A 27679-nucleotide genomic window follows, 5' to 3' on the forward strand; every position below is an offset into this window, starting at 1 on the left:
ATTGTTATCGCTCTTTCCTTCATTGTTCCAGCTGACTTCATACATGTATATGTACTAAAGATGAAAGCGATGAACATTAGATATCTATGTCCATTAGTTTATACATATAATCCTTTTTTCTTCAATATTTCTATTCAATTTGTATTTTTATATTCAGTGTTCATCCAGCTTATATGTATCAGGGTATGCCCATATATTCCATTTGTACTTCACTTTTACTTTACTTTGTAATAATCACCCAGACAAGGGTGTCTGTTGTAAGAGCGGCCCTCGAGGCCGAAACATGCCCACTCTAATCAAGACAATTTTACTATTATTATTACTACTACTACTACTACTACTACTACACCAGAATGCACTTTTCTGGACTTTGATATATCATCCAGATGATAGATATATCATGATATTGAAAAAAATATCATCCAGATGATATAAACTAGATGGTATATCACCATGATATTTTGGCAATATATATCGTGTAGGTGATAAATCATCATGATATTTTGGCAATGTATATCATGTTGGCAATATATCATCATGATATTTTGGTGATATATATCATGTCACTGATATATCATCACAATATTTGGAGATATATATTGTAGAAACAATATATCACCTATATCATGATATGGAAAAAATATCGTATCATATCATCTGTCATGATATTTTCTTGATGATATATTGCGATATCAAATTTCCGATATCGCTCATCCCTAGTGTCAATCCATCTGAGACTGTGTCTTTCAAACAAGATGGAACCCGGTATTTATACGTCTTGACAAAACTGGCCCACCCTTAACCACCGGACAAAGGTCCTTTTGTTAACATTTAAACAAGAAAGCCAGCTGTTGGGGGAAAACTAATCATTGACTTCCCTGCCTACCGAGCAAGAGGCAACTTTGGCAAGAGCATTTACAAATACAGGGTCCGTCAAAAAAATGTATACACAATTTAATGAACACTAATTCTATATTGTGTGTTAGTACTGAACTAAATTACATATCAGAGCTTTCTGCACCTGTTCACTGGTTTAATACAATCATCCTGCACCTTCATGTTAAGTTACTTGAGGTGTTCAAATTGGCTGCCGTTAGCAGCCAGGCACATACCACAACGGCGAATGGTTGCTTGAACAACATTGGTCAATGTGTCTATGGGTAGGGTTACCAGACACATACATTAAAAAAAGAGGACAGAGCATGGCGAAAAAGGAGGACAAAGTCATAAAAAAGAAGACACCACAAAAAATGGCTATACATTTGCCATTACTCATAATTTAATCAATATACAAAAATCTTACCAACATTGTGCTCAAAGATGCTTTTCAGATCTCTTTCAATAACTTCATCTTACCTTTAAGCAAAGAAAGCAATCTCCTAATCTGTTTTTTTTTTTAACAAATTACAAAGAATATCTATAATTTGAAGCACAGAATTTTACTCCATTTCTAATTATTGGATATTAGACTGAAATATCTCCACAAGTGAATGCAAATGTAACAAGTAAGATTCCCTTAACTTATTTTCGAAAAGCCAAATTAAAATTTTAGGTACTTTGGATTGGGTAGAGAAATATGATTTCAATGCCATGAACATTTCTAGCACTCTTTCAACAGCAGGGGAAAGTGGCAACCACCTTATGCTTTACCCCATATTCGTTTCTTCCATCCTTTAAGACTGGATATTTTCTTTCGCTTCATTATTTCTTAATAATCAAAATTCTCACTATGCATTTCTGTATCACGTATGTATACTTCGAAAAGGAACTGGCCGACCTCTGTGTTGGTGTGGTTAGCACACCGTGCCACAACACCAGAGGCCTCAATTTCGAATCCCGGCCTGGGCATGTGTGTCCTTCATCAAAATAATCATATCATCGTCATACTCATGTTCAGGATTAGCCAAAAGTGGCAAAAAAGCGAAGTAAAATAAACCAAATCAATCAACCAAAAAGGAACTGCACAGACTACATGCGTTCCATCAGTCTCACGCTAGTGTTGCCCATGAGACGAGACATGTCCCATCTCGTCTCGTGTCTCATCTCATTTTCGAGACAAGACACGAGATGGGACAGGCATTTTAAAATTCGAGACGAGACACGAGATGGGACGAGATGGCTCCTGAAAAGTCTCGAAAAAATATAAACAAAATAACTAATCAATTGCAAATAGTTACTTATTCGGAATAAAACATTTTCTTTGGAAACCCAAAACAGTTTCTATTACAGGAATAGAGAGAGATCTGTAAGATTCCCCCTCGAAAAATCCTAATTCATCACATGTTGTCCGTAACGAATTTGCCCATGCTTTAGCCTCCTGTCCCTGTATCTTCCTACTGAAATTTCCTCAGAATACCTTAAATCTGGCAACTATCTGCTACCCCAAGACCTCTCTTCCATTCATCCTTGCGCAAAACGATCCGGAGGGAGTAACTGCCATTGTTTTCTACGGCCCTGTTCCAGCCATACTTGCCACAATCGTCGTAAAAATTCTTGCCCAAACAGACCCTTCTTTCATCTGCGACCCTCTTCTCAAAATCCACAGCAGCCTCGAGTGCTGGTTGCAAAGTTCCAAGTGCATATAACACACTGCCATGAAGGCACATTTACGGCATGTGGGGGAAAGGTCATTTTGGAGGCAAAGTGATCAGCATCACACTCCGGCCGCTTTTGGCCTCCAATATTGCCCGCATGCACCCATTGATATGAGGCTGTTAAGCCCCGGAGCTACTTTATGTGGGGACAATGCGGAATAATTCCAACCTTTATTCACCCACTCAGGGATTCGAACCCGGGTCTCCCACCTGGCAGTCAGATGCCCTAACAATTACACCACTGCGGCTCTAAAAAGCTAGTGCAATTAGATACTTTGCTTTGACGTAACAAACATAAAATTGCCTGAAGTCATTGGAGTAATAAGCGACATGCGACAGCAACAACTGTCGTTTGGAAATGAACCCAAAGTAATAAATGCAACCTTCCAAATGGAAGCGACTAGACCGGCAAGCACCACGTGTTGCTTTGTAGCTTGCGTGCCGTTCAGACTGGGCCGTTTTTTAATAGCTTGCATTGTGTCGCCTCTGTCTGTCTTGCTTATAGACTAAGGGAGATTTCACATCACCCGTAACACGTGTCGCTTCAGGATTTCAATAATCGAATGCAGGTTTGTGCTGCCTGCCATGCTCCTATGCTGTGGAACGTTGCTGTTGATTGGCTCATTCCAAAGCAACATGTTTCGCGTGTCGCTTGTCACTCCAGTCTGAAATCTCCCTAAAGGAGCGTGTCGCTAGTTGCTTTGGTGTGAAAACCCTGTGTTGCTTGTCACCTGTTGCTTCAACCTGAAAGCTATCTTGTGGAAATTTCACACCGAAGTGACAAGCGACATGTATAATTCACACCCACGCGACAAGCGACACAATCCTCTTCAGTCTGAAGGAAAACATTCACCACGCATCCGTGAACAACGGACCGAGGCTACAAGAGACACGTGCAGCTTTTCGTGTGTCTTCTATTCGAAAGGTTGCATTGACTACTGAAAGTTCGCTTCCAAGCGACTTGCGTCGCTTAGCGGCTGTAACTTTGGTGTGAAGAAATTTTGCTCTCTTCGAACCAAACTGCACGTCTCGCTTGTCGCTGGCTTGTTGTTCTGCTTAGGCTGTTTTCTGGATACTGTATGGACAGTATAACAGTTGGGCTGAAAAGTTCGTAGGCTGACTCATAGATGGCGTTACTAGAATTAAATCCATGTGATTTTTACTTAGTACTAACCTTCAAAAGATGCGTGTATAAATTTCACAGCTGCCGGATAATTAGTTCGTGAGATATAGCATTGTGAGTGAATCAGCTTTTGTTATTGTGAAAAAATGGATAAAAAAGAATTTCGTGTGTTAATAAAGCATTGCTTTTTGGGTAAAAAAAATACTGTTGAAGCCAATGCTTAGCTTGATAAACATTATTCGGACTCTGCACCAGGAAATTCAACCGTTGAGAAGTGGTTTGCTAAATTTAAACGAGGCGAAATGAGCATCGAAGACGATGCACGCAGTGGACGCCCCAAAGAGGCTGTTACCGACGAAAACATCAAAAAAGTCCACAAAATAATTTTAAATGATCGTAAAGTGAAGTTGATCGAGATAGCTGAGATTATTACATAGCGTTCTTGGAGCGTTTAAAGGATGAAATCACGAAAAAACGGCCCCATTTGAAGAAGAAAAAAGTGCTGTTTCATCAAGACAATGCACCGTGTCACAAATCAATGAAAACGATGGCAAAATTATATGAATTAGACTACGAATTGCTTCCCCATCCACCATATTCTCCAGATCTGGCCTCCAGTGACTTTTCCTGTTTGCAGACCTTAAAAGAATGCTCGCTGGAAAGAAATTTAGCACTGATGAAGAGGTAATCGCCGAAACTGAGGCCTATTTTGAGGCTAAAGAGAAATCGTACTATAAAAATGGCATCGAAAAATTGTATGACCGCTATAATCGTTGTATCGCCCTCAAAGGCAACTATATTGAATAATAAAATCGAATTTTGTCAAAAAAATATTTTTTACTATGTTAGCCTACGAACTTTTCAGCCCAACTGTTAGTCGCGAGGGTTGTTATCCGTGCATGCGCGATGAATGCATGCTTATAAACTGAAGTTTCCCTGTCGTTCGTTGCTTCAGTGTGATACTTCCGTGTCGCTTGTCACATTGAACAAGTCACAGGAGGGAAGCGACAAGCAACATGTTTCGCTTGGATATGAACCCTCAGTAAACGTAACTTTCCGAAACAAAGCACCATGTGTCTCTTGTCACTTGTGTGTCGCTCAAACTGGGTTCTTTCCTTAATATCGAGCGAAGAATCGCCTTGATCTGTTGGTACTGCCCGTGCGGTGAATACTTTTATCATAGACGGAACGGAAGGGGATCCTGTTGCTTGTCAGTGTAAGGCCCCGTGTGGCTTGTCGCGTGTTCCTTCTGTCTGAAAGCTCATTGCATATACGATGGATAAAGAGTGGATGGGAGCTAGAAAAGCAAGGCAGATTCTATACATTATCTACATTATTCTCATACTTGGAACAAATTCAAATTTTTTCAACACCGACTCTACCAGTCTAAAATAGTTAAATATACAATATGATATCAGACTTGATTTTCGTTGATATGAGCCCTGGTAGTAAGACGGGTGTGATAGGATGCCATTTTATTTTAATTAGGCTACACGTTATCCTATTTTTGGCATTTCCAATGAACTCGATGCAGGAAACATAATGCACAGCCCTTAGAATAATGTAGAGACGCAACGACAATAAAGCATCGTTCTTCACACGGACATTGCTCCTTGTCCGTCGTGATCCCTTGTCCCCTCCCTGGAATGCAGACGCTGCACTCTTGCATGGACGTGTGCCAGATCAGCAGTTGTGCACACGGCGGTAATGACCCTAAAGAATTCAAATACAAATATCACACTCCAAAATTTTAATTTTATATCTTCTTTCTTATTGAATGAATAGCAATCAGTGTGGGCACAGGATGCGGCCTTTCTTTGGGCTCCCTGCTCTGGTATGCCAGACTGGGGTTCTGGACTTGTGAGTTGGGTTCTGTGGGTTTGATGAGGAAAATAATCTTGTATATCAAACCGCTCTGGAATGCCGGAACGGAATCCACTGCGACTCCAAGATTATGCATGCTTGACTCACTGCCAGGGAAACGTTATCGAGAATGTTCTTGAAGATGTTCTTCATGATGATGTTAAAATAATATTATTAATATTGTTATGTAATGTAATGTCACTCACGAGGTTCATGTCCTCTGTTCTGGATCACATAAAGTATTGTATACATCAATTATATCATGTATATATTCCCTGTATAGCATTACAATTTATTATTATACCTATTTTAAAATGCAATCAAATAGTAATAAATAGAGGAAATAAAGTCGGGGTAACCATGAAATTCGGAGCAACTGACGTCCTGGTATATTTTTAGGAACCAGGAAAATAAGACCATACCTTGAATGTAGGCGGGCTTACTTCGGGGGTTCCCCCCAAAGTCTCATCTCGTCTCGTGGGCAATAGTACTCAGCGATTAATACTAATGACTGGGGTGCGGAAATTTGCCTTTTTTATTTGTTTGTAGTAAACCATAGGCTTTCATGTTTAAACTTAAGTTCGTTTCATGGAGTTTCTATTCTGAAAACACATTTTTATAGTGCCTATAAATTCCTATTTTGGTGGTTAGTGCCTAGATATTCTACAATTTTTGCATACTTCAGCTTTTTCTTACGTGCATTTGGCTTTCCCTATATTGAAAGATGTAAGGCTTTGTTGACGTTGTACTGACTGAAATCTGGAATTCGCCTGATTTGATAGTCTGAATTGGAATGTTGTTTTACATATTTTTTGTTACAATGGTGCAAATTGTTTTTTTCATCATTTGTTCAAATTCGCAGTCATTAGCACAAGCTCTTTTCATGAGAATTACTTTAACAGACAATTCCCCGCAAATGTGAATTTCGATCAAAAGAGTATTATAGTATTTTAATCACTAGCGCACTTTCATGTATAAACTGAAGTGCTAATACAGTATAACTGTGCATTGTAAGAAGAAAATTTAAATAAGTTCACATCCGTTGCCTATTTTAATGTCTTTTTTTAATTTTAGGCTGCCTTTTAAGTGCCTATTTTCATGCCTTTTCTTAGTTTATGGTGCTTTTTAAGTGCCTACATTTTGGTGCCTATCTGACTGCCTATTTCAGAGGTTTTTAGTGCCTTAAATACACACCCTACTAATGACTCAGTCGGGAAAGTGATCGTATTAAGCTCCCAGATGCTAGGTGAGCATTGCTCGAATATTTAACGTGCCCCGAGTGAAGCATTCTCTATGCAGCACATTTGCTATGGTCAATGATAGCTATACTCTTTCCAAAAAAGGAGGACATTTACAGATTTCTAAAAAATCTGTCCGGACACTGGACAGACACCTAAAAAGGAGGACATGTCCGGATAAAAGAGGACATCTGGTCACCCTATCGACGGGGATTTCTGCACATGCTGCTGAAATTTCGTCACGAAGGGCCTCCAGCATAGGTGGTTTCTTGCGATACACAACATCCTTCAAGGTCCCCCAAAGGTAAAAGTCCAGCAGTGTTAAATCTGTGAACGTGGTGGGAACTCAAATGCACCTCTTCATCCTATCCAGTGTCCCAGCAGATTCTCATCTAGGAACTCGGTGATAGTGTGGGGGTGCCCTGTCTTGTTGGTAGAAGAACTCACTGTTTCCATAAAGTTCACGTGTAGCTGGCAAAATTGATGTGTGTAGCATTTCCAGATACCTGGTGCCAGTAACTGTACCTTCAAAGAAGAAGAGTCCTATTAAACCCCTAGATGACAGTCCACACCAGACAGTCATCCCCAGGAGATCAACTGCCTTGTCAACAGTAAACACAATTATGACGATTCACTGTACCGTTTACTTTGAATTGGGCCTCATCAGACCACACAATCTTCGTCACAAACTCTTCATCCTCACCTGCCATACGCTGAAACCATTTGCAGAACTCTATGCGGGGATCAGGATCATAATCATTTAATGTGTGCATTCATCTTGGTACGTACACTTTCCACTTGGCAGCTTTCAGAATGTGTAGTACACTTGCACTGCTAAGTCCTGTCTCACAAGCACATTGTGTAGCAGACTTCTGAGGCGACGTTACAAACTTTTCTAAGACCATAGCCGAAGAAGCAGGACTTGTAGCCGTACGAGGTCTTCCTGATTTTCCCTTGTGCACATCACAAATGGTACCATATGTCTCCAACTTATCACAAAGTTGTTTATTGTCAAGTGTTTTGGAGGTTGTGTTGCAAACTCACGCCCCCACGCACGTTGAACTTCAGCAACATTTTCAAACTTGAACCACCACTTTAAAATTAGCTTCCGTTCCTCAAACATCAGGCGTGCAGTGGCCATTTTGATTCACTATCATACGTCACGTGTTAGTCAAGAGAGCCATACGGGTATTGACATCTGTTGAGAAACCACCATGCTACATGTTCCGCAGATAATTCAATGCAACTCTAAAAACAATATGCAGATACCATCAGTTAAAGGGTGTATGCATTTTTTTGATGGACTCTGTATATAAACACATAAACATTTGTACAAAGTATTTTCCATTTTACAGTTGTCAGCATTAAAAATTGCACAGCATTTTGCATTAGGAAAAGGTGACTGTGGTTCACGTAACTGGCGACCTTGGTCGGTTGCCAAGCGGAAATGCAGTTTTTCCACCAGTTAGTGCCCTGGGATGGGTGGTATATTTCCCAGTAGTGTCAGGTGTAACATGGACAAGTGAGGTGCTTTCGTGCTGTTGTGTCATCATGGAACGTGGCTATCACAGACAATGTGTTTTTTGTGGAAATAGAGTGTAGCAACACCAGAGATTGTGAAACCTCCTAAGAAGCAACAATCAATGCAATGGAAGAATGACAACAGCCCATGTCGAAAAGAACACAAGCCAGGTTTCACATGTGCGAAACAGCTGGCATCTGTATTCTGGGATACTGACTGCTGGAATAGTTCCTACATGGTGAAAATATCTGCAATGACAGAAATGACAGATACTGTGACCAGCTCCATTGTCTTAATCAGAGAATTCAACAAAGATTAGAAGGTAAGTGGGCCAAACATCTTTATTTTTCTTTTTTTTCTTCACGATAAAGCCAGGCTTCATACATCTGCACAGGCTAGTGCAAAGCTACAGAAACTATAGAACATACTATCCTCAAATATTTTCCATACTGGCCAGACCTTGTACCCTCTGATTATGCTTTGATTGACAGCAAAAAAAGAGCCAATATGTGACTAGAAATTCATCGATGCCAAGTCCTACTAAGAGGATGTCCACTCCTGGTGTTGTACCACCCTAAAAGTCGGGTTCTGTCAGGCACTTATGAAGCTTTCAGACAGATGGCATCATCAAAGTATTGGGGCAGTGGAGAATACGTCCAGCACAACTAAAAATCTCAAATTTATGCTATGGGATCTTCATGCCCAAATCATTCTTTTGTGACTGACCCAAGTATATGATGAAAAATAACAACTCTATTAACATACCGGTACATAGCTTTTGATTGATTGATTAGATTTCAATCAAAAGCTATATGTTAATGAATGCAGAGTTGAAGCAGAGTTAACATTAAGTTCTGTGTTTAGCTAGGGAAAACACCTATGGAAACATAGAACATGAAACAGCAAGCCTATGGCAAGCAGGCACTATCGAGAGACCGTGTGTTTGAATCGCACAAACAGTTTTGAGAGGGCAGAGTTTCAGTGGAAGACGATCCATGATTAGGCTGAAAATGTGGAACTTGTGAGGAACTCTTTTCAAGAAGACAGTCATGTTACTGTTCGCATAATATCAGATGTAATGAAATTGAACAGGGATGTGTGTCATCATGCATGATAATGCAAGGCCCCATACTGCTGTATCGGTACAGGAATATCTGGCCAAACATCGTATTCCTGCTCTTCCACACCTCCCAAATTCATCCCATCTGTTTTCCTGTGTAAAAATGCCACTGAAAGAGAAGCAACATAAAGATATACAAGCAATAGAAAAGGCAATTACAGTTGCGCTGAGAAGCATTCCAGAAGAGGGTTTCTCTGTTTGCTTCCAAAACCTCCAGAAAAGCTGGCAGCTGTGTATAGACAGAGGAGAGGACTACTTTGGCAGGACCAAAGGACCATTAGTTGGAGAATTGAATATATTATTTGTTTACAGAAGCCCTGAAACTTTTCTGAAAAAGGTTATATTTCCATATATATATACAGACTATACCATAAGTTAACCAAAGGGCGTACACTAGAAGAATGTTAAAACACAAGAAATAAAACACATTTTCAGTTGGCATTCCCTTCCCATGAGTGAGCATGTGTGTGTATGTATGTATTTTTCCTGTATAAATCATAAAACATATCTTACCTGAATAGCATCAGCTTCCTCTTCATCAAAGTCTTCGACTAACTGACCCTCATCTAATATCAGTGACAATAAGCTGTGTCTTTGCCTCTGGGTGGGAGACTGATCTGGTGATCTCAAACGAGGCCGAGAGCGAGGCCAACAGTAATTGTATAGCTTGTAGCATACCAGACTTCCGACGCCCAGGAGAAATATTACACTTGTTGCTTTCACTGTTGGAAATAAGGAAAAAAGTTTAGTTTGTGAACCAAAGATAAATCTCATCTTACTTCTTAAACATCATAACAAAAATGTATATTTTTTACAAGTGAGGTAAAATGGAAATGAAATTTAATGACTACAGATAAACAATTAACTGAATAATAATCAAAATACAAAAAATAGTGTATATTTGGTAATTAACACTTATTGTTAATTTTATGAGAGCATTATAATGAGACACTTCCACTTTTCTACTCACTTATCATTGTTTACAATGATATTTGGTCCAATGGGGATGTATTCCAATACCACCTCCTTAGGCAAGCTATATGTTTAGATTGCACACTGGGCTTGAATTACAAGTATGGAAGTTTTCTGTTCTCCCATTTACTTCATAAGTTTGTCAAACATTTTCATGATTAACCTATTAAAAAAAGAAGTGTAAGAGAAACACAAAAGAAAACAGACAAGGCTTTCCTTTTGCAGATGGCAAAAGCCAAGCCTGCTTCAGCATCCATCTTACATACACAGTGTGTACCATAATTTTCTGGTATGATGTCGTAGTGTATTTACATAATGCATCATTTAAAAAAAAACACCCCTTCTCCAATTACCCTGATGTTTTCTCTCTCTTGCTGGTAAATTTTTAAAGTTGGGAGAGAATCCTCTTAAAAGTTACAGCAACACAAGCGACACCACCCTAGGTCACCACGTCAGAAATGACCAGAAAACCAAAGGGCTCAACATTGCTGAGACCTGATTAGGGATGCGGACAGGGATTCCAATTTCCTGAAAAAAAATCATGACCAGTCATGGATCCAGAAAAAACACATCAGGTTTCAGATTTTCATGCCCATAATCTATTATAACCCATATTAGCATTACTTTATACAAACAAAATATAGCACTATAAACAGGAACAGAGCTCCTCCATGATGTAGCGATTAGCACATCGTTCTACAAAAATAAAGGCCCTGGGATCAATTAGACGTTTTATTATTACATATCATTATTATCATATTTCCTCTCACTGCAGCAGTTAACTGAATGGTAAAATATGCAGCATGAAACGAGTAGACGGAGAAACAAGAACCTGTTCTTCAGAATCACATAGTATTTGTTAACCTCGGGGGTGGGGAGGCGATAGGAGAGACCACTTCAATCGCCAAAGATACTGCACATAATATATGAACACACAAAACCTGGCAGTTGGGAAGAAGGCCGATCGGCCCTATCTCCCTCCCCCATGGGGAGTGTCCGAATCGGTACCTGCTGCCACCTAGAGAACCGTTCCACCCGCGGAATCCCTGTACCATTGTAGCCCGAATCCACTGCGTAGGGGGAAGGCAAGTGCATGCTTGAACCCACTGTGGTGATACGATGCTCTGCACTCGCATGTCAACCTTGACTTAGTTTATTGAATAGACGAAATTCGATAACACTGTATTGAGAAAAATTGTACAAAAAAATCACACGCCACATATTCAATTTAGGTGGTAAATCGGTGGCAAGCATTGTCATGTTTCATCTGCCTTCTGCATCCCTATTCTGCGCTTGCACCCCTGACTGAAGTGACACCTAGTGGGAAATGAGAGAACTGTGCTACTCGGGAGCCTTTCGATTAGAAGGACACCGCAGGATCGCGACAGGGAACAACGTAGAGTGGGATGCATAAGTATTACCAAGAAAATTATCCATCCTAACGTTTATGCTCATTGTTTTACGCAATGAGAGCTTCAAGAATTGAAACAAAAAAACACAAACAAGCTGCTGACACCCTCTACGCCAGCAAACTAAAAACTCTACTCTTTAAAAACACGTTGAATGCAAGAGAAACATTAATGAAAAAAGGTCATGTACAGTCACTGGCAATAAAAATGGGACACACAGTTCCTGAATTCCCTGCAATGCTTTATGTGTGTTGCCCAACTACGACAATACATGGATTTTAATAGCAACTTCTACCACCACCGTAGTTAGGCAACATGCATAACCCCTTGCAGGGAAGTGGGTATTTCAGGATCTAATATTCCGCCAGCCTTATATCCGGTGCGGAGACCGTCTTTATGTCAGTGACCCTCTGTTGTTGCATTTACCAATGAAGGCACTCGGGGTCAAACAACCAATTACGGCCAATGCTTGGTCAAGAAGCTGCAACTTTAAAAATCCACCTCCCAAAGCAGCCAGCAGGGAAACAGAAATTTGTCAAAATAACCGTTCAGCACTGTGAATAGACACAGGTTCATACGACAGCGGAATTATAGGTGTCCCATTTTTATTTCCGGTGACTGTACAATTTGCCCAGCAATACTTGTGTACCATCGCGCATGCAGATTTGGACACAGCAATGGCAGGAGAGGAAATGAGGGAAACTGGTTGAGACAACATTACTTCAGGCCCGTAGCTAGGCAGGGGCCAGGTGGAGGGGAGGCTCAGCCCCACCTGGAAGTGCCATCAGCCCCCCTGGCACTGCCATCAACCCCCCTTTACATTAGGTAAACTATTTTGCATAATTTGTTGGTAGTGAAGAGTGAAAATGTAGACAGCTCACAACTTTAAGGATAAATGCACAGAATATGAACAGCATCTATTACATTCGCTCATTTTGTTTATGAGCAGAAGTAGCTGCATTTAGAATATTCTCTAGACTTCAGAAAATTCTTTCATAGGGGAGCTTCTTTATCTGTACCTTCACTGTTTCTGTTGCGACTTCCCGTTTAGACAGAAATCTGTGACTTTGATGTAATCATGCAAATTCCCTCCACATCTGCGTCAAAGGTCAACAGCTCCCAAGTTTTGGGAAGGAAGGAGAGTTTCATTGCTTCGGCCGGTGGTGGAATATACTGTAGGCACTGTGATTGAATATTGTGAATTTTTTTGTGTGTGTGATATAAATATCTGTATAATCTAAAGTAGTATGGAGTTTGTAAGGGATGATTTCAGTATGTCAATTAACACTTCAACAGATGTTTTAAAAGATGTAAAAAATGTAGTATTTGTGTGGTATATGATATTTATAAATTTTATATAACTTAATGAGGCCTTCCTCCCCACACACATAATTTACCTTCATTTAATACTGTTCAATTTTTGAAAAATGGACTTGGTTTGCAAAGCCCCCCTGATAACCTGTGAGCCCCCTGGAGATCAACAATTCTAGCTACGGGCCTGCACTGCTTATTAGCAATGCCCTCCCAAGCGAGATAAGCTAGTTATTGTACAGGTTTGGGAAGTCACGGGATGGAACCATGAGTCATGCATGAGGTGTGAAGTTCAACCACACTTGGGAAAGCCCCATGCCGCTACATACTGCAATGAAATGAAAGTGCTACCAGTTCGAACAAATTTAGCAGCACTATTTGTAGTTTGTACGGATAATTTTGAGTTTTTCTTTTAAGTCCATTTTATGAACAGAAAGGCTAATTGGGACTGGACCTACAGTTTAAAGTGGTATGCTTGATTGCTTGATTCATTTGGTTTATTTCACTACGCATTTCTGCCACTTTTGGATAATCGTAAAGATGAGGATGAGTGATGATATGATGAAACAGCTGAAATGACATTCACAAAGAACACCCATGTCCAGGCCGGGTTACGAACCCCGGACCTGGCGTCCCGGGGTGCTGTGTTGCTAACCACTTAGCCACAGAGGCCGGCTTAAAGTGGCATGCGAACCACTATGTGCCTCTACCAGATATCGAACCCGGGACTTCTTGATTACGAGACTATGACAAAACGTCTCTCTGCTACTTATGGCTAATCGCAAGGATGAGTGATATGACGAAATTGACAAAGAACACCCTCAGACAATATCTTTTGAAGTTCACTCCTAAGATTTTTCAGTCCCTCTTTCCAAACTTCGTCCTCTTCCTTAGAAAGCGCCATTTCTTCTATAGGTGGGTTTCATGTGACGTCAGGATTCACACCGCCGCCATCTTCGCAGCCAAGTTGTTTGTCGTCTGCAAGGAAATACCCAAAATACCCACCACGTAGCGTTCGTTAGACCTGCGCCAACTGTACGTACGCTTGTTGTTAGTACTGTGTAAAATGTTGGGAACATTGCATAAAATTAATGACAATGTTGTCCCATGTGGAAATAGCGGTAATCTTTCATATGTTCAAACTCTTTGCGCAGTCGACAGAGAAAGATATGGAAAAAAGCGAAGTTTTGCTGTGTAGATCCATGTGAACTGGACGATAATGAAATGAAAAGGGGGCCTAAACCTTTGGTCAACGTGTTTATTTACTTGACCCAGCCACCTCGAATCAATTCGTTTTCGTATTTTTTAGTGGTTCGGATTCTGCTTGAAATATTTACATCCAGTGCAGATTAACTGTAAATTCCAAGGCTCTGCCATTGTCGTTTCTTGTTTCATTTGAACGTTTGTTCAAGCTGAAATTTAATATGTTGAGTTGCTCGAAAACAGTAATTCCACTCCTTGCTTTAAAAATTTGGGATATGCCGGTCTCCGTGGCGGAGTGGTTAACTCAGCGTGCTACGATGCCAGGGGTCCCGGGTTCGAATCCCGGCCTGAACATGGGTGTGCTTTGTGAGTGTACCAATTTCATCATATCATCACTCAATCTCGTCTTCACGATTAGCCAAAACTGGCAGAAAAGTGAAGTAAAATAAACCAAATCAATCAATCAATTTGCGATTCTTTGATATATCATTATGTTTTAACCAAGTGGTGCTTTTTTTTTCTTCTGGCAGTTCGCAAAGCCTACTACCGGCACCTTTTCTCATGGATCGGATAACAATTAAAAACAGTTTGTGTTAACGAACGAAATATAAATAATCAATTACAAACGTCCAATTATCAAGATGAATTTAACTTTGAATATTATCATTTTTGTCGTCAAACTTACCAGAAGTATCAGCACCCTTCTACCAAAGAACAAGGAAACACTTCTTGCAAGTGTAATTAAACACACCAGTTCGATCCATTTGTACTAAAAGTTACTGAGGCACTTGATTTATGAACTTACTTGAGAGGAAATGTTCACTCCATACTCTGTAATGTTTGCTTTGTTCATTAATGTTGGCACGCTTTATTCTCGCCAATTTTCTGATCAACAATTATCGAATTCCGTGCCGTGAGTTTCTGTTAAACAACCGAATACTGCACGATGTATACCATCGTAAACAAGGTTCAAATCTCCCGCCCGCCCGTCCGTTTGAATTCAGTATGTTTACAAGAACCGGCCTCAATCATGGCTTCTCGATCCCACAATCCAACAGTTTGTTACGTAGGTGAAACACACCTATTCTCAGCCTTGTCCAGACCGGGATTCGAACTCGGGACCCCTGACTTCGTAGCACGCTATGATAACCACTCAGTCAAGGAGATCGGCTAGAAAATGCGAGTAACTCAGCGGAATAGTAATTGTTAGTTTACACTCTGTGCAATTATTATGTATAAAGAAAATTAATGCCAACGAGACTGCTTCTAGCTGCCTACACAGATATACGATTCCAACTCAGAAATTTGCTAAGGAACTGTAATATTCCTCCATAACTTATATTCCTCTTTGACAGAACTAACTAACTAACTAACTAACTAACTCTCTAGCCTTCTTAAACCCGAAGGTTCATGGCTGCAGCAACACAGGCCTTCCATCTTTCCCTATCTTGAGCAAGATCTATATACTCTTTTCCATCCCTACCGATTTCCCTTAGGTCCATCTCGACGTTGTCCCTCCATCTTCGTCTTGGTCTTCCTACTGGTCTCTTACCATCAGGTTTCCCAACAAGAATCCTGTAAACTCCTCTTTCCTCTCCCATTCGTGCCACATGGCCTGCCCACCTAAGTCTTCTTGATTTAATTATTCTAATAATATCTGGACATGAATACAAATTATGTAGTTCTAAATTATGTAACCTTCTCCACTCACCTGTTTCCTCATCCCTTTTAGGTCCAAATATTTTCCTAAGGATTATATTTTCAAATACTCTCAATTTATGTTCCTCTTTCAATGTAAGGGACCAAGTTTCACACCCATATAATACTACAGGCAAAATTACGGTTTTGTATATTTTAACTTTTAGTTTCTTAGATATTAAACGAGAAGACAAAAGTTTATGAAGAGAGAAGTAACATGCATTTCCTGAATTAAGCCTACTTTTTATTTCCTCTTTAATATAATTTTCATTTGTTAATATTACTCCTAAGTATTTGAATTTGGAAACTGGTTCAAACGAGTTCAAACCAGATAATAATACAAATCAAGAGACAAATGACAGACGCAGGGCATTCCCGATGGTGCAGTGGTACCGTCGTCGCCTTGTAATCAAGAGGTCTCGGGTTCAATACCCGGTGGAGCCGCATAGTGGTTCTGATCCCACTTTAAACTGTAGGTCCAGTCCCGATTAGCCTTTCTGTGCATAAAGTGGACATAAAACACCAAATCAATCCAAATGGAAAACAATGCCAGATGGAAGTTTATTTTTGAGGCAAAGGTATGATTGCAAAATTTTCGAGGGTGTTTTTTTCAATAAGTCATTAACAACGGCAATTATCTCTTGACTACACAATTCAATTTGCACCAATATGTTGCCGTCAGGTTGGCCAAAAAGCCACGCGAAATAGGGAAAATACAAATTCAACTAAGGTGCCAAACAATACGCAGGTTATAGCAACATTATTGTTTTGTATCCAACGATAATCTTCTTAAATGCACCCTGGGAAGTAATTCTAGAGCATTCCCTGACATTCGCTACGAGACTCGGCAGCAAGCGGTCCGGCGTCAGCGCTTCTCTTTCCTGGTGAACGGGGTCCGCGACAGTCGCACGCTACAGTCTGTTTCTTTCGCTCTCCCTGCCTTCGCTCTCTCTCATTTCTGTTGACGTTGCAGACTGACGCCAGTATAATCCTCCCTCGGAAATTGTGTTGTGTCGTGTCCGTGTGTTGAATATTGTGGCTTAATATAGCACCACAAAAGTTTACATTACAACAAAGGATTTATCTTGTCGAGTGTTACTTTGGAAAGAGGATTTGTGGAGAAGTGCGAAGACGTTTTGCAACGAAATTTCCTGGTGTTCCCGTTCCACATAGGACCACTATATTAAACCTCGTAAAAAAGTTTAGAGTAACAGGGTCAGTTCTGAATAAAAGTGGAAAGAAAAGCCCACGTGTACTTACTGAGGAAAAACTCGATGAGATAGGACAAAGGTTAGAACAGTCTCGTCAGAAATCTATCCGCCGCCTCTCACAAGAAACGGGTGTTTCAAAAACCCTCTAGGTCCCCCGATTTGTTAGCCTGCGATTTTTATTTATGGGGAAATCTAAAAAATAAAGTATACAAAGACAATCCGCACACCATCCGTGAGTTAACAGAGAATATTGTACGAGAAATCGGTAGAATTACAGTAGACGAACTTGCACGTGTAAATGCCGATTTCCTTCGGAGATGCCAGGAATGTGTTGCAGCAGATGGACATCATTTTCAACACCTTCCGTAGTCAAGGTTAGTACACAATATGAAAACTGTAATTTTAATAGCAGACCCTAATGACTGTCGCGGACCCCGTTCGCCGGGAAAGACAAGCCCTGACGCCGGACCGCTTGCCGCCGAGTCTCGTAGCGAATGTCAGGGAATGCTCTGTAATTATAGGAAACTGACAAAGGGTACCATATATTGATATTATCAGTTAAAAAGTTTGATCACCACCCGTAATTCTAGCCTAATGGAAGACTTCATAATATTATTGAAGGATTTATCCTTTCATCTCCATCGCTGTGATGACAGTGTAAAGATCGGTGCCTGTATACGAACACATCACTGAATAGCGCGTATAGGCAGCAATGTTTGGTTAAGATGTTGTCAACCAAACAAAAGAGTATGCATGCATTTGTGCAACACGGCATAACGCACGTTATGTCTATTAACAGTTGTTGAGATGTCTTCATGCAAGAGTCCCGCACCAGTTTATAGCTTTGGATGATATTTGTGTTGTGAATCCGATGGCTTTATGCTAAAATATACGGAAGCTCAGAACACAGCTTCTTTCGATTTCGAAGGCAACAGCAGAACAGTTTATTACCTCGTATGTGGGTTAGAAGGATCTATGGAGATGACGATCGATACAGCACCTTTAAAGATGAACTCTCCAACCCATTCTATCTAGTGGTGTTTAGACGCTACAAAATTAACCTACACGTTTAATTTGAAAAGGTATACAACCGAAAATAGGTATGAAGCAATCCACAGTATAATGCAACATAAAATATTAGCCACGGCACTTATCTATCGCAAAATTGACATTTGTGTGTCTACAAAACATGAATACTTACTTCATGAAAATTAAACTTGGCAAATAAAATATGAAACTCCATTACAGGGACGGCGCCAAAAATTACTCTGACCACTCGATTGCCCATCAAACGAGTTCGTATATATGCTCTACGAAATAATTCAATAAGTGTATTCTGCTTTTGACTTCATGCATATTTTTCTTGAGAATGTTGTTGATACTTGAAATGTTCACAAATTATCATTTTGCAATAAGCTTTTTATGTCCTTTGGTGCTTACCGAATAAGGTTACGAAAATCACAGAAATATATTCTGATGCTCGAAAACCTGTTAAATGAAATTAATATTATATTTTCTTCAACTTTTTTATTTTATTCGACGATCTTAAAGCTTGTAAATTGTGCTCCAGTCAACACACTCATTAGAAGCAGTGCAATATTAGTCAATGAGCTGAGTAACCTGTAGTCGTTGCGCAGATTTTCTAGGAGATGACAGAAACAAACCATTAAGACGCTTACATAGATGGCTGCCTCCACACTTACGATTTTCGTTAGCATAACACATTACGAAACACGAGGTTTCACGTTCGAACCCTGTTCGACACCCTCTGGAGGCGCATAGTGAGTGGTTCGGATCCCACTTTAAACTGTAGGTCCAGCCCCGATTAGCCTTACTTAAAAACACCAACTCAACGTTCGAACCATGGGAAAGGCATTTATGGATCAATGTATTTATCTCATCATATTCATTATAACTTATCGCCGCGATTAAATTCAAAGCAAAGGGACGTAAATAACTGTAGGAAGAAAGATTATTGAAGAGTTGGTGCAAAAAATTGTAAGAAACAAAAGGTTTTCGCGTTATTCAACTGATCTCAAGTGTAGTTTCAGTTACTAGTCTTGACAGAAGGGACACACAGCACTGCTGGGTTACAAAACTGAAAACATTTAATTTTCCACCTTCCTAATATATACGTACTTTTCTCAAAGTGAACCACTCGCAAGAAAAATGTGGATGCTTGCGACTGGCTCACAATTTTTTAGTCTAATTTGTAAACGTGCGCGCATTCTCCATGATGGTTTATATTATCATTATTTATTGCGACTGCTAATAGTAGCTGCGTGCGTAGCATAAATGAAAACGTATTCTCGCGTTGCTTCCTGTTGTTGCTACACACGAAAAAAATTCAGACATAACTAATCGTTCCTAAATGGATATTATATCGGAAATACAGTATGTCTCCGTCAGTGATCAAAAGGTTGAAATGTGGCACGGTAAATAACTTTGATCAGCAATAAGGCTTCCTTAGTTCAGCGTGTCAGATAATTGAATTACTTCTCTAATTGATTATTAACCCTCAATGAAGGAGGATAATTTTCATTCCCTTAAAAACACATATGATAAAAGCTATCGTATTTAGTCACACGAATTTGAATTAGTGTACGCAATATATATATATATATATATATATATGTATGTATGTATGTATGTATATACGTATATTGAACATTTGTCGCAACAGCACACATTCTATCATTGTCAATTAACATAATGCGATGTAAATGTGCCTGTTGATAGTAACTAATAAATAGAGTTGAAACTCGCACGAATGCGAAGTCCGTTATTTGCTGTATGTTTGGTCTCAAAGTGAAAAATGAGATGAAAAACTATACAGATATACTTAAGCAAAATTTAGTTCATTTATCGAAATATATCTTTGCATATTGTATATTCAGTGTCTTGCAAACTAGCAACATTTTAACTCTTATTTTATTAGTTAATAATTTGTTCGATAGTTCCATGGCATATCATGCATTGGCGAATTCAGTGGGGAACGCAGGGCAAGTGCCCCACAAAGGTAAGACGACGCTGCTTATCGGTGACTGTCTCTTGGCAACACCGTTATTTCGTTAACTCTGTCTTTCGAAGACCCTGTCTTTTGGCATCACCTTCTTTGGGAGACCCTGTCCTTTGGCGACCTTGTCTATCGCAGAACCTGTCATTTGGCGACACTGTCCTTTCGAGACCACGTCCTTCGGCGACACATACTTTTGGAGACCCCGTCCTTTGGTGACACTGTCTTTCGGAGACCCTGACGCTGTCTATATCGTAAAATCGACCATACGGAAAAGCATGTTTGGGCTAAATGAGCCTTTATTTCTCACGTTTTCTTGTTTGCTGGGGGCGGACTGGTTGACATGAAGGGAGGGTGTTCGCCCCCTGCCACCCTCTAGCTCCATCGCTGCTCGTATAGTGCCCAAATGAGGAGCAAGACAAAACGTTTTGGGGGAATGCCTCTGCGCTTAAACGCTGTATGTGTTTATACTCTATTATTTCCGATCAAAATTTTCTCCATTAGCAAGCAATTTCGTCTTAATGTTGAAGTAAACCTACTTTACCTAACGCATGATTAATACATGAAATGACGTAACATTAAATACATCATAGTTTAAACCACAATTTATTTAATGATTAAGTTATCATCTAGTATTATCATGAAAAGGATGTACAGTCACGGACACTTGTGGGTTGTAATGATTCAATTGAAATTCAATGGGGTTCTTACAACCCAGAAGTGTCCGTGACTATACATGCACATCGTTTACTGCTCTTTCTAGCCAGGGTTGTGAAAGCTCCAGGAAGCCATAAATTCTAATGGGTTACGCTGCAGGAACGGAACCTTTTTTCTCACTCAATTTAAATTCGGTCCAAGTTGCGTATCGATTCATTTCAATACGGAACATGGACCGTATTTAAATTGATCCGGGAAAAAGGTTCTTGGACCGCATTTAAATGAACAGTAGTAGTTCAATACATCTTAATCAGTTTTAAATTTGTAACATTTAACGTCTACATTACACCACCGATGGAAATCTGAATCTACGGTATGAGAGAATAAGAGTGATTGATTTGCTTTATTTTACTTAGTTTTTCTGCTACTTTGGCTAATCGAGACGATAAGGAGGAGTGATGATATGGTGAAAGGACACTCGCAAAGAACACTCATGCGTAGGCCAGGATTCGAACCCGCCTTAGCGCGCTGTGCTAACCGCTCCACGATGGCGCAGTGGTAGCATCGTCACCTTCTAATCAAGGGGTCCCGGGTTCGATACCCGGTGGAGGCACATAATGGTTCGGATCCTACTTTAAACTGTAGGTCCATTGGTTTCTTATCGTTTGTGTCATAGTAGATTTATGAAGAGTACCAATATTTTCGTGTGGTATTTGTATGTTATTTTGCATTGCCACCTTTCTTCGGAATTTAGATGCGAGGGTTCATGTGATGTTCTTCACGGAATTTACAGAGTAGACACTGTAGGGATAGCAAAACCTGGATAAAAATGTATATGTATTTCAGAAATAAGGGCGTTCGTCATGGTATTATACGAATATTCGCCATCCTTACATGTAACATGTTGAAATATTCAGTGAAGAAAGTTTGAACATTCCTTATGAAGTAACTAAAGATATCATAATGACATGATCATATTACCGACGATGGGTGCATTAAAATAGAGGGCTAGTTGTAAGTGAAATCTATTTTCATCCTTATGTCACATGAGAGAAAGTCACGTCCCTTTCCATAAAGATTAAGTTGAATGGGAAATAACGAAGTGGAGCGAGGCGTGCAAAGGGTGATCTGCTTTTCAGCGCACTCAACCGCCAACAGCCGTTTCCGCACTAGTGAACGCTGGAAACCAATTTGGTCTCCCTTTGACTCTTTCCACACGCTGCCAGGTTAACGAGGCTTTGTCGACCGGAACAACGGCCAGTGTAATACCCTGAGGGCTCTTTTACTTTCTTTCTTTCTTTCACTACCCTGTTGCTATGCGCATCGCCAGGAATTTTTGTAAGAGGTTCGGGCTTCTTAAACAAATTGGTTAGAGGAACTATTGTTACTGCTGCTATTACGAGTTTTATATCCTTTGGGAGAGACTTCTATTCGATGCATTAGATGAGGAAATATGAGGCACAACTGCGTTTTTATTATTATTATTATTATTATTCCAGATTTCAAACAGTTAATAGACTGAAATACACAGTCCTCCTCATATTTTGTTAACATTTTTATGCATTTCAATAAAGGAAAATCTTCGGAAGTTAAGATGAAATTTTGGTCCAGAAGTTTATGTTATGCGACATCTCAGCCAAAAACTGCAACTCTGGAATTTGAAAAACTCATGAAATCTTTATTCTTTGGATCGAGTGGTGGAACTGGAAAGCATCGAGCTCTGACCTGGTTCCTGCATTTCACACCCACATTTTAAAACTAATAATTCCTTCAGTTATCCTGCTGGAATATTACTTAACTGAACTTTAATTCTGTTATTGATTACACTTTAAGTTTTCTTTGTTTGTTTCTTAACGAATGAACGATTCTAATTTCCATGAAGGGTCGACACCCGTTGGCGATGGTTTACTTCACTGTAGCTTTTCAGCCATTTAGGCAAGTCTAGTTTTAGAGTATTTGTATATGAGTATTCTAGTAGAGTATTTGTTATCGTGCTATAAAATGGAAAACGCAGTTCAATAGGTCAAAAATTTTCGTTTGCGACTCGAGTGGCAAGTTTATATTTTTAAAAGTTTGACAAACATTATCATGCATATATTTGATTCACCATAATTAATTTATATAGCCTGTTTATAACGTTATAGTTATCCATATAATTGCATGTAAATTAGGATATGCTTGCCATACAATTAAAAAAGTACACTATTTTCTGTACCCGTGACTTCCTTTGTTCTTCATTAAAGTTTGTTGTTAGAGAGATCAGGGCCTCCCCCTTCCCCACAGCAAAACGAATCGTGATCACAAGCGGATAGTAGATCGAGTTTCTATGCTGGGGGCACGAACTTTTAACTATCGCCAGAGCATTCATCAGGCACGAGAAGAGTGTCCAACTCCTACTTTGCTAACGTGCTGCTTGCTCTCTACTACTGCCATTATCTAAATATCGCCCCGATTCTAAGGTTATGAAAGTTAACCAGTGAGTTCGTTAGTTAGCATGTCATTAATATCAATCAGCTAACATGCTAGGCGTTCTAAAACTAAAACATTTTAATGAAGCGTAATTAAATACATTCTGCAAGTTCAATGTTAATATTAAAATTTGGGCAACTATGTGCTCCATTATACAAATATTTATTTCATTTCGAGGATAATTTTCACTATTTAGACAAACAACACCGCTAATCAATCCCCAGTTCATGTATTTTCCTCGACACTGAATATTAGTAACAAGGCAAAAGAAAAAGGCTGCAAATATTATACTCTTGGGATGAGATATGTTTCCTATTTTCGTTTTGTCAGCTCAATAAATTTAGGGCCGGACCACGTGGCGGAGTGGTTAGCACATCCCGCTATGACGCCAGGGGTCGAATCCTGGCCTGGCATGGATGTTTGTGAGTGTCCGTCCATTCATCAATTTCATCACATCATCACACATCCCCATCTTCGCAAATTAGCCAAAAGTGGCACAAAAAGCGAAGTAAAATAAAGCAAATCAATCAATAAATTTAGGTTTTTGGCAGTTTCTTTTCACCTATTATTTGAAGTCTGCCTGTTGTGGGGAAGGTGAAAGGCTAAAATAAATTATAGTCAAGGAAGTAACCTTCTTCAAAAGAATCATCATGGGACTCACTTAGAAATAGTAAGGGGTAATGTGGTAAGAGAGTTTCTTGGCTTCTATCTCCATCCAACATTCCCACAGGGAAGCGATTTCGGGACCCATAGGTAATATACGATCATTAATATTATTACTTTACATGTTTAGACAACAACTCACTCTCACACACGCTCGCTCTCGCTCTCTCTCTCTCTCTCTCTCTCTCTCTCTCTCTCTCTCTCTCTCTCTCTCTCTCTCTCGTCTCCTTAGAATGGTACAATTATGTGAGTAAAATTCCCATTGTTTTTCCTTGTGAGCTAGTGGACATTGTTTAACAAGTTCGAACAAAATAACCTTCTTCTTGTAGATCATATCAGTAGGGTGGAACCACATATATTTTTAGCAGACTCCACAATTTTTTCCTCCTTTCCATTTGGTATGTTATCTGGATACTAATTAAATTTATCACTGCTTCTCTTCCATTCCATGGTTGCAGAGACATTCAGCATAACCTTCCACTGAAGGAAGTGAAAGTTATTTCAATGGATACTTGCCTTCGTTGTTCGGTGTCTGCTTTATACACAGAGACTAATCGGAACGCGATCTTGCTTTCTTTACGGTAGCATCTTGTTCCAGAACCAGGAAACATCTTCAAATACTGAATCTTTCTGAAAAGTCGTTCGTCGTAACTGAAAGTCCAGAACTTTCTCGAAGTTACTTATCTTTCTTCAGGACGCCGTATCACATTAAAGAGCGTATTGTAAACAAGGGGGTTTCAATGTGTTGATTGTTATTACACACTTTTCTGATTTGGATTCGACTGCGATTCAGTAGTGTGTCCAGAAATGTAACATGATGGTATGATTTGCCACTGCAGAAAGCTAATTTTGCCATATTCGGCCTTATCAGTCCGTTGCAGTGTGCGTGTGTTTTAAAAATCAATTCTTCTTACGATTATTACCTAGTTACCAAAATCTGTGTTTTTGCCATGAATTTCTATTGATTCATAAGCATTAATGAGAACGATTGAGTGACTATAAAACAGTGCATTAATGTTGCGACATAGAATCATACTCGACCTTCAGGCATCGGCGCTAAGTTAACAACTTAAGCAGCATGTTACGTGCACCACATGACACCCCTCCACCAAACCTCTTCCCCTAAGCACATTTCTATCTAGGAATAGACGTTTCTCTAAGTCTGTTCTCTCACTCATTTTGACATTCCATTTTCTATGATATCGTGGTTAACCTAAAGATGTGCCATTTAAGCTAAACAAAAGAACACGTGTTTTCAGAAAAATAGTGAAAAAAGAACACCCTGCTCAAAAGTAATTATTGAGCGCATGACGAATCTATTATAATACCGATGTTTCCTTCTCAAAATCTGTAAGATTCACTTAAGTCCGGTTGTGTGGTCGGTTTATCAACACGTAAGATGGAAAATCACTTGAATTCTTCAACTGTTCGTGTCTTTTACCCTCATAACAGTAACTGAAAGAACTGCATTAATACACTAATGTTTACACTTGCTACGTGTATAAGGTTAGAATTTAGAATTTATTAATGTCTCCTACCTTGAGCTTTCCGAGCCAATTTTAGCAGGTTGCCTCGCCTTGGATCTCTTCCGGCATATTCAAACGTCATGTCTATTATTTGCTACCACTTGGAACATACACTGGTCAATATTTACCCTCACTTTTAGCACATTATGTAATCCTTCAATGTAACTCTCATCCTGGACACATCGCAATAAGTTCACATTTCTGAACGGACTTCATGTTGATTTGTTCAGCTTCGTAGAAAAACACAACTGATTGAAAAGTGCAAGTTTCCATCGATAAAAAAGTTATCTAATCTACCTTTCCTTACGCGAGATCAAGATTGTGTACACATCGACACGCACCTACATTGCTGATGCAATTGAACACATCAGAAAGCACGTCAATTTCTCGACAACTCTGGAAATGTAAATATTTTAATGCATGGAAATAAGCGCTTATCGCTCCACGCTAATTAATTTCTTCATGCTTATGGCCTTCAAACTCAGCGTCACTTCGCTGCGAGAACACCTGAACAGAAGTGCGATAATGAGTTGTTAGGAGCGTCTACATATATTAAATACGATGTTTATGTAGTCAAATTAGATTCTGTACGCAAATTAGATAATGTACATGTGCAATGTTTTTGCAATCAGCATCGTCGACTTCATCTGCGTGCAAATTCATCCCGGATTCATTGTGGTCCTAAATAAAGGGACTAAAGTTGTTTGCCTATTTGGAAAAAAATTAAAGTTACGTCATCGAGAAATAACTGTGGGCCTCCCCGATAGCGTAGTGGTAACCTCGTCGCCTTGTAATCAAAGGGTCCCGGGTTCGATACCCGGAGGAGATACATTGCACAGTGGTTGGGATTGCACTTTAAACTGTAGGTCCAATCCCGATTAGCCTATGTGTGCATAAAGTGGACTTAAAACAACAATTCAAGAAATACTTGTGAACCCTTTTACACATACAGGGTGTTTCTGTCACCATGATAAAGACTTGCAGGGATGATGGAAGGGAACAAACGCAACAAAATGAGATAGGGAACCCTGGTCCGGAAATGCCCCAGTCAAAAGTTACATGCCAAAAACCTTCGAAGGGCAGGTAACCAAGCACAACGTGGAGGGGAAATTGGAAAGAATCCAGTGAATGCTCGGGAGAAGACGTAACGTCAAACTCGACGTGTGTAGTCTAGAAGCACGAGTGTTGCTGCTGCAATCAGTGCAATGGAGTATACGCTAGAGGAACTGGTTGATATGGTGTTTGTGTAGGACGAGCCAATGAGAACTGTAGGGAAGCAGAAAGGTTGTATCGGACCACGTATCCACGGCGCAGACAACCAGCACACACACCATGCTTCCCAGACTTTCCCAACGATTACGGGAAACGGGGCAAGAGCGACCTGAATTCAATGGGCAAGAAGGACAAATAACTGGAAGGACGCCCGACCTTGAAGAAGCAGTGCTGGATCGGGTGGAAGGACAACCATCCATTAGTACACGAGCTGTGATACGTGAAATTGGTGTGGCCCATAGTACTGTTTGGAAAGTTCTGAGGGAGCAGCAGCTGAACCTTTACCATCAACAGCGTGTCCATGCCTTCGGTTCAGCTGATTTCGCACCCCGCGTCGTGCTTAGTGAATGGTTACTGCAGGGCTGTGTGGTCGACCCCCAGTTCCATGCCTGTGTGCTTTTCACTGATGAGGCCTGTTTCATGAGACAGGATGCTGACGACAGACAGGATGCTGAATAGCAGCAACAGCCATGTATGGGCCGATGAAAATCCCCGTGCCACAATCGTGAAGGGCCATCAAGACAGATTTGCTGTAAACATGTGGGCGGTCATTGTCGGCGAACATTTAATAGATCCGTACCTTTTATTGCCACAATTAATTGGACCAGTGTACATTGTATTTCTGAGAGACTTCCTCCCCGAGTTATTGGAACATGCCCACTTCTCGTTCATCAATGCATGTGATCTCGGTATGATGGGGCCCCAGCCCACTTCGTAGCTGATGCTCGTGATATTCTGACGCAGACCTTCCCACAGCGGTGGATAGGGAGAGATGGAAGTCTTGCTTGGCCTTCCCGTTCACCTGATCTGAC

The 27679-nt window shown here is 40.1% G+C and overlaps 1 protein-coding gene across 6 annotated transcripts in view; it reads right to left on the bottom strand.

Moving 5' to 3' along the window:
• The window catches only part of LOC145984301 (uncharacterized), a 137708-nt gene that overhangs the window by 59791 nt on the left and 50238 nt on the right, over positions 1-27679 (bottom strand). For 5 of the 6 annotated variants that reach the window (XM_083117946.1, XM_083117944.1, XM_083117945.1 and 2 more), the window contains one exon: positions 9974-10182. In XM_083117946.1, coding sequence (XP_082974072.1) covers positions 9974-10182 — 209 coding nt within the window. Of the gene's footprint in view, positions 1-9973; positions 10183-25607; positions 25924-27679 lie in introns of those variants that run through there. The other variant, XM_083117947.1, reaches the window with a different exon arrangement.

The sequence above is a fragment of the Lepisma saccharinum genome, chromosome 2 (genome assembly GCF_977018435.1).
Source record: "Lepisma saccharinum chromosome 2, izLepSacc3.1, whole genome shotgun sequence".
Taxonomy (NCBI): domain Eukaryota; kingdom Metazoa; phylum Arthropoda; class Insecta; order Zygentoma; family Lepismatidae; genus Lepisma; species Lepisma saccharinum.